Source organism: Nicotiana sylvestris, chromosome 1, assembly GCF_000393655.2.
Source record: "Nicotiana sylvestris chromosome 1, ASM39365v2, whole genome shotgun sequence".
Lineage (NCBI taxonomy): Eukaryota > Viridiplantae > Streptophyta > Magnoliopsida > Solanales > Solanaceae > Nicotiana > Nicotiana sylvestris.
Window position 1 is genome coordinate 14359133 of NC_091057.1, and position 11775 is coordinate 14370907.

Below are 11775 nucleotides of genomic sequence, written 5' to 3' on the forward strand. Positions count from 1 at the left end.
TACTTATACATCTAAACGGTATAATTTCGAAGCAAAGTTGCTATATGTTTTCTGCAAAAAAAAAAAAAACGTATTTATTGTTAGGTTTAGAAATAAATTGTGATTATTAGTCTGTGAGATATTAGATTAGAAATAATGGTAACGAAGATATATTTTTAGAAAAAAATCTTAAAGTTGTCATTTCATGTGATCATAATTGTGATGTTCTTCGTATAAATGATATATCTACAACTTCTTAGAATTTAGAACTTGCGTACTCGCGACATACATGCTTGATTTTTCAAGTTATTTCCTCAAATAAGTATAAAGGTCATAGAAGGACTAGAATATTATTGCGAGCAATTAATATAATTAGGTTGCCGGGAACTTTTAGAGCAGAGTCTTCCTTTATTAAGTTAGCTAAATAAGATCAATATTCTTAATATTTTCAAGCATTTAAACCTTTTTTTATATTTTAATTTTATAACATAATTTTTAATATAATATTAATGTAATTTTTAAATATATTTTTATTTATTAAGCTAGGGTACACGTGCATTACGCGTATCAAAAGACTAATCTCTTTAATAAAAATATATATATATATATATATATATATATATATATATATATCCAAATGTCTTAAAAAAAAAAAAAGCTTCTAATGTGTGCTCTCCAACTTGCCATTTTTTTAATGCCGGTGATGTTTGGATCCGTGCGTACCTTGATTATATTTTTTATAAGGATGGTGTACGGGGCAATTCTCGCATCTTGATTATTCCGTTGGATCCTTATTATTTTTCACCAGTATAGGTATCTATTAACTCTATCCTCCAAATCTTAAGCGTATGGGGAAAAAGTCACCTAATGTCTTTTATCTTTACTGAAATTTGAACTTAAGACCTCATAATTCTTCTCGCACTTCATTAGCTGTTGCATCACATCCTTAGGTAAGATTGTTGATTCTCATACAAGGCCATAAACTAATTTTGGACTATTTTTTTTTATTTTTTTACTCGATGTCGAATCCATTTTAAAATCTTGACTAGTCCAAATATCCACCGACCATAACACAAATGTCATTAAAAGTAGAAGTGCTTTCTACTAAAAAAAATTATATATCATGACTTGAACTTAATGCCTCTGATTAAGGATAGAAGGATCATATCCATATTCCATCCCACCATAAATTTTGAACTTATTCAATCCATACACCGCTAATATGAGGCCATAAATTGATTTTGGACTGAATTCATCCATTTGTCAAAAAAAAGTGTATAAGCTGTCAAATTTTGTTGTATAATAATATTTAAAGCACCTTAATTATAAACATTTGGTCAAATTTCCTTAGTACAAATATAAGAAGTTGGGGCATTTACATCGTTTTAAGATCTTAAAGCATAAAAAAGAAAAAAAAAATGTTTTGCTGGTTCTTCAATTTTGGTGGCATTTAAACTTCTAGAAAAGTTTGACACAATCAGATTTTGTTTTCACAAAGCTCAAAGATGGCCTATCCATTCTAAGACCTTAAATTAAAAATATTCTAATCCATTTTAATTTTAGACTTTTATTTCGAAAATCCTCACTTTACCTTTTTGTTTATATATACAAATAAAAATGGACATTGTGATAAGTGAGACTTGCTCAGTTGGTAAAACACCTCCACCCACGACTGTTAGTTCCTGAGTTCAAGTCACGCTAGAACCCCAACTAATTCAGATTCGTCTCGTGTAAGACTCGTTCAAAAAGAAGCGTGATTCGCTTTGAAACTTCAACTAATTCAGATTTGTGTCATGTAAGACTCATTCAAAAAAAAGCGTGAACCACAACTAATAAAGCTTCGTATCATGTAAGAGTTATTAAAAAGAGAAGCGCTTCTTACAAATATTTTCTTGATTTTTGTGACCCGAATGAATTATTGATAGTTGAGTTGAAAGGGATACGACCTTGTAAAAGTTCATAGACTCATGGCCTACCGAAATTCTTATATTTTTTTTCTAATTAAAAGATTATGATAAATTTAAATGCTCCCAATTAAAAGGTTAACTTATCAGCAATTTCCAAAAGATGTCAACTATCTCCATCAAGCTAACTTCTATTAATATCAAATATATTAAACTAGTCTCAATCAATATCAACATGTCGTGATCATTGAAGTTGAATTTACTTTAGTTTGACTAGAACCAAATTAAACTGAATTTATTAAAATTAAACAAGAGAACCAAAAGGTTTTGTTGGTAATTTGGAAGTACAAAATTAGTTCATTTATTTATTCCTAGAGTAAATAATATATAAAATTCAATTGTTTATTGATCTAATTGTTCTTGTCACCTGTAATGCACATACATGCAAACTGATAACTATAAACAGTCAGGCTGACATGAACTATGTGTTCAATTAAATCCAGTATTTTCGGCTGACATGTATTATGTGTTCAATTGAATCCAGTATTTTCAACAGAAAACATAGATATATAGTGAAAAACTACCAAAATTTCACCAAAATATTAAATTCTAAACTCATAATGTCAAACTATAATGGGTTTAGCACTATGAACCTTAAAGCTTGAACCCATCAGGTTTAAATTCTAAATCCGCCTCTGATACCAAATAACATAAGACAATACAATGTATTACCCTTTTAACGAAAGTCAAAATTTGACATAGAAATTGTTATGCTCATCTGTATAGAGACAGTTGAGAGAAAATGGGATTGCTAATTGAGCTATATTTCTGCAGAACTTGATGCCAGGAAATGCTTTTGACATGCAAATTATTGCATTCAATTACACTTGCCAAAATAGAACCTCAAAAATAGAAAAAATAAGACTAATGTATAATATGTGACTTCTTGTAAGGAATATAGCATTGAGTACCATTTTATTTGCCTAATCTAGACAATTGCCTCAATGCATTGGCAAACTCGTCGACTGATTCGTTCCCGCTGGTGTAGGTGATGAGAGGGCTCTCTGGTGGAACGACGTCTTCTCTTAGGTAGCTCCCTGGTGTTCTTAGCAGATCCTCGGAACCTTCCTCGACAGCCCCTTTCAAGATCAGTGTTTTGTGGGTTCCGGATATAAGTTCCTCATAATCTGTATCTCCAGTTTCACCGAGAATGACACACATGTTTGCGACGTTTAATCTCCAGCGTACAAAAAGATACCTAGAAAAATGACCGAAATATTGAGATCGTAAGATTGCCAAACAAATTGATGAGGTTAGTGATCAAGGCCAAGAAGGGGAGCCTTGGCGTAATTGGTAAAGTTGATGCCATGTGACCAGGAGGTCACGGGTTCGAGCCGTAGAAACAGCCTCTTGCAGAAATGTAAGGTAAGGAAGGTACGGCCCTTCCCCGAACCCCGCGCATAGCGGAAACTTAGTGCACCAAGCTTCCCTTTTAGTGATCCAGGCCAAGGACATTTCCACAATGTGTGAAATAATTTCCAAAAGGACTATTAGCCATCAATCTGGAAAGACAATACCTGAGTGCCTGTGCCCGAGATGCAAGGAGCGGAACAACTTGCATTCGCGTTGAATTCCTGCAATACATCAAATGGCAGCGAAGACCCCTCATCCTAAGCTTCTGTCTCATATCATCTACCTTCTTTGCCTGATGAAATATTATTAAAACATATATGTTAAGTACTTGGAATACATTGAAACTATCTCTAATGGTAAATAAAATTTCTCGTTTCAGAAAAAAGATGGAGAAAATATTCACCTTACTGCGATCCTTGATCAAGTAGGAAATGCAATGGGAATTGCTTGATTTCACATCTTCTTCAATAGCACTGGTGACAGATTTCTCATGTTTACCTTCTTGTGTATTCATTAATTTCCAAATTGTTTTCCTTAAACCATCGCCACCCCACCGATATTCAATATGTGACGAATAGTCAGGGTCCGGATAAAGCTTGCCATTGTCTTCAGTGCAAGTTCCTGGATAAAACACTTCGCTCCCGCTGCTACAAATTAAAGCATCAAACTCATTTACTTTGATGTTTCCAGATTTTAGAAATTCCGTCAGTTCAGACATCGACATAGCTGTTGAGATAGCAAATCCTGATACTCTTGATATTTGTGGATCTGACTTAATGGCCTTAAGAATCTCCTGGGTTATCTGAATCATTTTCTTTTGAGGAGCACCGTTTGTGTCGTAGCAATCTAGAGCGATTACAATTAATTTACGTCGCCTCCGTAACATGGGATATTTGCTAGGAACATTGTCCTTTTTGTCACCCTCGGACTCTTGTTTAGCTGTCTCCGGTCTCTTTATTTTGCTTAAAACCCGATTAACTTGCTCTTGTACTGCATCGCCAGCTGCCGCAGACGCATCAAATGATTCATTTAATGATGTCTTTTCTCCGTCAACAGATAATCGCAAGGACATATCTTGCACGTCTTTGAGTGAATCATTCAGGGACTCTTCAGCAGCCAGTTCATCAGATGGAGTATCGGTTTTCCATTGTGGATGTCTCATTCGACATGCAGCAACTCTGGTCAAATATGTTCGACAATGTTCAGGCCATGAAAAGAGGTGTATGTTCTTCCAACCATTCTTCCTACACTCATGCCACAGGTTCTTCTCTGATACTAATTTAAGTAGTGCATCGGCAATTGCTTGCTGATCATGTGGATCCACGAGCAATCCGTTGTTAAGTGCCTAATAAGGAAAAGAAGTTTACACAATTGTCATCCACTAGATTATTTCATGCTTTATATAACTCTAAGAGAATCAATGTATAGAACAAAAATGCTGCTGATCATCTGAATAAATGTTTATACCCGATGAATATCAACTGGACCGCCATTCTTAGTAGCGACCATAGGAAGTCCATGTGCAGCAGCCTACAGAATTGTACAGATATGCAAAAGAAAATTTAAAAGATAAACCATAAAAGAAAATTGAAGGATGTCAGAGGTGAATTAAATCCAGAACAAACCTCAATTAGAGTCAGTCCGAAGGGTTCAACTAAAGCTGGATTAATGAAGACTCCCTGTAAAGTTTCTATACATTGAGAACCGCTGTCATAAAGAAAAATATCACACAAATTGCAAGGACTGGAGGACTTAACGAACCTTCGTTTTGCCAGCGAGACGATATATCTCTGGAACGTCGCTTTGCTTGTGATGTTTTGGGAAGGCAACTTGGCCGTAAAGGTCATACCTATCAACCAACTTCAGCACAGTTGTGAGAACACTAGCATTTCCTGCGGACATCTCATCTATGTCGTCTCTGTTTCCCATTATTAGTGTCTGCATCCAGTATTTTTGCCATTGTATTAGTATTTGACAATATCATTCATTTTCAGCAAATTTAGCAACTGAGCCAAACCGATTTACCAGATTAGCAAGCTCCCTTAGCGGGCGACATTCTCCAAAGGCCTTCACGAGAGTGGTTATATTCTTCTTTGGATCTGGTCTGGACAATGCCAGAATCATTGGCTTATGTGGATTTGTTAGAAAACGCATGACCTGCACAAAAGCCATGTACTTGAGCAGACATCATTATTTGCACGTGAGCATAGCGACATTTGTTAAATTTTGCAACCCACCTCAGACCATATGGCGGGGACTGCTTTAGGTGATTGTCCATCAGCATTAGTGAGTGCTGCAAGATCCCCGTCAGCATCAGCTGTGTCTTCCTGAGCCACAACATTACTGAAATCCATTCCAGGCGGAATAACCTACAAATTTGGTGTGAATCAAAGACGGTTGCAGAGGCCTCGACTACAAACCTAAATATAGTAAGAGTTACTGAACAACAACAGACATTACATCTGTGCGCGCATGAGTGTGTCCACATATATATTAAATGAAACAGCATTCTTACCGCCATCCTTGGCATGTAGCGACCATGGCAATTCACTCCTCGTCTTGCACGAGCTCTTAAAACTCTCTCGAGTTTTACATCAAATCCATCATATAGTCCCCATTGTTCATCAATCTCTTGTTTGGTGCTTGTGATAACGAGTTCCGCAGCATCCAGCGAAAGCTCCTCGCCTTCAATCCTCCTCATGATCCTATATGTTGAATTAATATCCTCCTTTGATTGCCTGCCTTGCTTGATAAGCTGCTCTAGCTTGTTTCTACCGAGTGAATGTCCTGTTAGGACCATCGGAACATTTAAAGCGCCCGAAAGGAGAGCAGCACTATCCCCTGCATCGGCATAATGACCATGGATTACATATGGCCAAACCGGTTGGCCTTCACCTATTTGTTCACCCAAAGCCTTTGACATATTAATGATGTGTGCGAGAGCTCCATCCACAAACTCCTGAATATAAGGCCACAACAATTCTTTCCGGAGGTACTTATCACGAGGACCAAAGGGTATCCTTATGATATAAGCTCCGCTACTTTCTCCGAGATCAGCATCATCACCATCTTCAGGACCCGTGTTTAACATCTCTGTCGGCTCACCGTAGCTCCAATCCACTTCAGGTGACGCAATTTGGCGAGTGAATAGATCAACTCTATATACACCAGGCATCTTAGCAAGTGCTTTGGCAAGTTCCACAACATACTTAATCTGAAAATTGGATAGACACGGTAAGGATCTTAGTGCTAAGACAGCAATTTAAAAGGAAATAATCCCCGCACCATAAAGGCGCTGTAGTTTACCTGACCACCGGTATCCGAATCACGACCAAGCTCCATATTTTCACCTCGGACCAGTCCATGCAAACTGGTAAAGAAGATTGGTAATTTAAAAGTTATAACCCACTCAGTTATGAGCTAAGTCAAATGCTTAAAGCTGTTGACTAAGCATTTACACAGAAATATGGAAACAAGCATTTGAATATATTGTAGTTTGCATCAAAATATATGTACCTAACTAGGATGATATAAAGCTTCTTTTCCTTGTTGTTGTCTGACCACACTTCCAAATTGGAAAAGTTCCTCTGAAACCTTTTCCTAGGGCTGTCGATTGTTGGTGTCTCCCCTAAAACATCACCTTTTTCTCCTTCAGACAAGTCTTCCGACATGTCCTCTGTAACGTCTTTGCGTCCTTGTTCTCGTTCCAATCTCCTGTTTGCTATCCTCTGGAGATCTTCCCATTCCAACTATGAAAAGAGTAAAATGTTTCAGTAGAAAAAAATTGCTTTCTCTTCAACAAGCGTGAAGGTTAGAAGTAAAGTTGCTTTATATCGTAACACAAAATGAGGTCAAATATTCTTGAGAATCAATTCAGATACTGCATAATAAATGTACCTTGCAACACAATGACACATAATTTGGTGAACGAGTAAAATGCAAGAATTACTAGAAGATTCAAATTCTATTGATAGTTCATCATCCACACTGTTTAACAGATCATCCAGCGGCCAATATGCTTTGTATGTGAAATTTCCTTCCATTGTTAGCTATTAGGTCTTTATTCGTTATGAGTGACGTGTTGTGATTAAAAGAGAAAACTTCATCGTAAAAATGAAACACTTAGCACCATGCTATCAGGTTTTGACCATTATACTTTCTCTAATTAACAAGTAAAAGACAAGTACAACCGGTCCTTATGTCAGGCCAAAGTACATTGAATGTATTTGACTGCGAGAACTAGAACTTAATCAGCAAAGGACCAAAGAGGGCTGTTTTAAATAAAGTCTATTTAACAAAGCAACCCTTACACACACACCTAAACCCGACTATTTGGTTAGTATAGCGGACTACTTGTTTTGTGGACAAAAGAGAGCACAATTCTAAGGACGGAGAAAAATAAAAGCCCCCATGTCAAAGAAAGAGGAAAGTTAAAGAGCAAAGTTCATATAGGAAATATGAATCACAACGAAAAGTTATGTTGAGAAAAGCACAGAACTTCCTCAGCAGACAGCATTTAATCCAACAGTGACTAACTTACAGCAGCTGCTCGACAGTTTAAGTTTAATACAACCAAATTAGGAATGATCAAATCCTCTTTCCTGAAATAATAATCAACCACATAATCTTTCCGTACACGTGTATCTCTGCAAGTCAGAAAAATCTAGTCCATTTCCTTATTCCTTGTATTCAAAATCTATCTTAAGTAGTCCATTAATTGAAAGCTTATCCCAAATTCTGCAAAAGATACTCAAATAACAATCTAAGATACAGTTTAAAAAGATACATACAAGGACACAAGAAGTACAATTTCAAATCTAAGTAGAGACTAAAGCACACCAGGTGATTTGTTCCGATCTATCTAAGTTGTAGTCGGTAGAGAGGTAGCAAGTAGCCGGTGGACTAGTCAAGGAACACATTATAGGGAAAACAAGTATAAATGCACAAAGGAACATAAAACACAAGGCACAACAGAATGACAAGAAAATTACCAGTGCCCCCTTATTCCACAACCTTACATTAGACACAAAACACAGAAACAAACAGAACATAATCAAAACCATTTTGACATTTACCAAATTCAAGAAAAGTGAGAAGAAAACAAAAACACAAGCGAAGATTATAGAAGAAAAAACTACAGAAAAACATTTCCACATTCATCAAAAATTAAAAAATTTCCAAAATGATATAAACACGCTATTTCACAGCATCTTTTGCGTGGACAAAAGAATCACCAAAAATGAAAGTAAAACAGAAATACATATTTTTTGAAAAAAACAACCATTTTGACAATCACCAAATTCAAGAAAAAACACAAGTGAAAATTGAACAAAAAAACCATTTCCACATTCATCCAACATTCAGAATTTGCAAAAATGACCAAAAATTGCAAAAATGACCAAAACACTATTCACAACATCTTTTGAAGGGAAAAACATCTTTTTGCATAGAAAAATCACATGTCATCCAAAAAAGAACCATTTTGACATTCACCAAATTCAAGAAAAAACACAAGTGAAAATTGAACAAAAAACGATTTCCAGTTTTCCACATTCATCCAACATTCAGAATTTGCAAAAATGACCAAAATGCAAAAATGACCAGAAAACACTATTCACAACATCTTTTATAGGGAAAAACATTGCATGGAAAAAATCACCAAGATATATATATATATATATATTATAGAAACCATTTTGACATTCACCAAATTCTAGAAAAAACACAAGTGAAAATTGTACAAAAAACCACATAGAACCATTTCCACATTCTTAAAAAAAAAACCCCTCTTTTTGCATGGACAAAAATCACCAAAACAAAAATAGATATATATTAAAAACCTGCTTCTTCTTGCGAGCAAGATGCCAAATGCGCCAACACATATTCTCCAATCTTGAACTTCTCTCCCTTGTATTCCTTGTAGCCACAACTTTGATCCATGTTCTATGAAGATCAGTTTCATCAACTCCTGTTACAACTTCCTCAACAAAATACTTTGTTGGATTAAAATGACCTGTTAAATTATTCACATGTGATGTTGATGATGGTGTTTTATTATCTTCTATAGCTGATGCTCCACTGCTTAATATTGCTTCTAAATACCCATTTATCCATTCATTTCCAGCCATTTTAATCTCAAAAAAACAATGGTTTTCACTTTAAGATTGAAAAGATTCAATCTTTACATGAAAGATTGGATTTTTTGGCTAGAAAATTTTGTTTCTTCAAGAAAAATTAACAAAAAATGAAAAAAAAAAAACAATGGTTTTCACGTTAAGAATGAAAAGATTAAATTTTTACATGAAATATTGGTTTTTTATTTTAAAAAAATAATTCTTAGGTTTTTTTTGGCTAGAAAATTGTGTTTGTGTTTGTGAAAAGAGATGGTGAGATATGAAAGAGAGAGAGCTTGAGATTTTTGTATGTATATATGTAACTGTGTGAAAGAGATGAAAAGGGAGAGAAACACGTGGCAGTTGGAGGTGGGACCCAGGAGTGACACGTGGAATATAAAATGTAGGAGAGAACAAAGGAGAGGAATGAAGTAAATAGTGACACCAATTTCAAGGTTGTGCGATTCCCTATGCGAAGTGGGCGCCTGCTTTGGATCGGAAGAGAGGTTTTAGGAGAATTTTATGGCTTTTCTTTTATAAATATTTTGTTGAGTAAAAAATTTAAATCTTGGTACAAAAAAAAAAGGAGAAAATTAATAAAATTAGACCTTAGATGAAAATTTATAAATTTCTGATCTTCAAAATAACTGTTTCAAAATGATTTATTTAATTTCAACCATGAGAAAATACAAACAAGTAATTTTGTATCTATATGTAGTTCTTTATAAGTCGTTATAAGTATTACGAACTTACATTTGAATATTAGAATAGTAGATATAGTCATGATTCAAAAATTATATCAACGATTACGGACGTAGTTAACTCATTAATTAATTTTATTAGATAGTGTTAACCATTATAAAGCTAAATTACTAATTAATTTTAATCATGCCAACGGTCGTAGAACTCAGCCATTAATTAGTTACTAACATCTCAAATAACTATTACTCATTATTTAACATATTTTAGCATAAAAATGTGTAATCTAATGCATAAAATCTAATGGTTTGGTTATTTTATTTGAAAACTTACTTAGATAGATTGGGTCAATCGTTATGAGACGTAACTAAATCACTAATTACTTTTTGATTGCGTTAGCCGTTGTAAAACTGAATCGTTAATTAATTTAAATTCGTGTCACTCGTTATGAAACTGAATTTGATTAGTTTTATATTATGTAAGTCGTTGAAACTCAGTCATTAGTTAGCTAATAACATTTCAAGTAACTAATTGCTCCTTGTTTATCATATTTTAGCATAAAATTATGTACATTACATTGTGTAATCGAATGCATAATATTTAGTGGCTTGATTATTGTATTTGTAAACTTACTTAGATTGGGTCAGCCATTGTGAAACATAACCCAATCATTAATTATTTTAGATCGTGTCAACCGCTGTAGAACTGAATCGCTAATTAATTTTAAATTGTATCACTTGTTACGGAACTAAATTTATTTAGTTTTTAAATTGCGTAAGCAGTTGGAGAACTAAATCATTAGTTAGCTACTAATATTTCAAGTAACTAATTACTCCTTGTTTATCATACTTAAGCATAAAATTGTGTAATTTAATGCATAAAATCTAATGGTTTAGTTAATATAAGCTTACTTAGAGTGGATGAGTCATCGTAAAACGTAACTCAATCACTAATTATTTTAAATACATAAATCGTTGTGAAACTGAATTGTTAATTAATTTTAAATCGTGTCATACTGTCACTCGTTACGAAACTGAATTCGATTAGTTTTATAATATGTAAGCCGTTGTAGAACTCAGTCAGCTACCAACATTTCAAATAACTAATTTAATCATTGTTTATCATATTTTAGCATAAAATTGTGTATATTACATTGTGTAATTTAATGCATAAGATCTTACTTTGATTATTTTATTTGTAAACTTACTCAGATTGGGTCGGTCATTGTAAACATAACTCGTCACTAATTATTTTTATATTGGGTCATCTGTTGTAAAACTGAATCGTTTAAATTTAAATTGTGTCAATCGTTAGTAGTTTTACATTGTGTAAACCGTTGCGGAACTCAGTTATTAATTAGCTACTAACATTTCAAGTAACTAATTACCTCTTATTTATCTTATTTTGGCGCAAAATTCTGTATATTGCACCGTGTAATCTAATGCTTTATTAACTAAACCACTAATTAATTTTAAATCGCTTTATTTATCTGTTGTGGAACTTAGTCATTATTTAGTTAATAACATTTGTTGAAAATGAAAGGTTAATAAAATTCAAGTGACTAATTAGTGATAAATAATCAGGTATTTAACATTTTGGTATTTTCAAACTAGAAAAGTTTTTAGTTTATATAGATAATTTCTAGATTACTAAAAATTATTTTCAGA

General features: G+C 34.0%; 1 protein-coding gene across 1 annotated transcript; it reads right to left on the reverse strand.

Moving 5' to 3' along the window:
* Positions 1-2582: 2582 nt before the first annotated feature.
* Positions 2583-9670, reverse strand: LOC104227396 (probable sucrose-phosphate synthase 2). Its single transcript, XM_009779635.2, has 12 exons — positions 9137-9670; positions 6813-7045; positions 6603-6666; positions 5812-6510; positions 5534-5665; positions 5322-5453; positions 5058-5234; positions 4922-4975; positions 4764-4826; positions 3700-4641; positions 3461-3588; positions 2583-3141 (listed from the first exon to the last, which is right to left on the reverse strand). The coding sequence occupies exons 1-12, from the start codon at positions 9422-9424 to the stop codon at positions 2859-2861; spliced, it is 3195 nt and encodes a 1064-aa protein (XP_009777937.1). The 5' UTR covers positions 9425-9670; the 3' UTR covers positions 2583-2858.
* Between the last annotated feature and the right edge of the window lie 2105 nt (positions 9671-11775).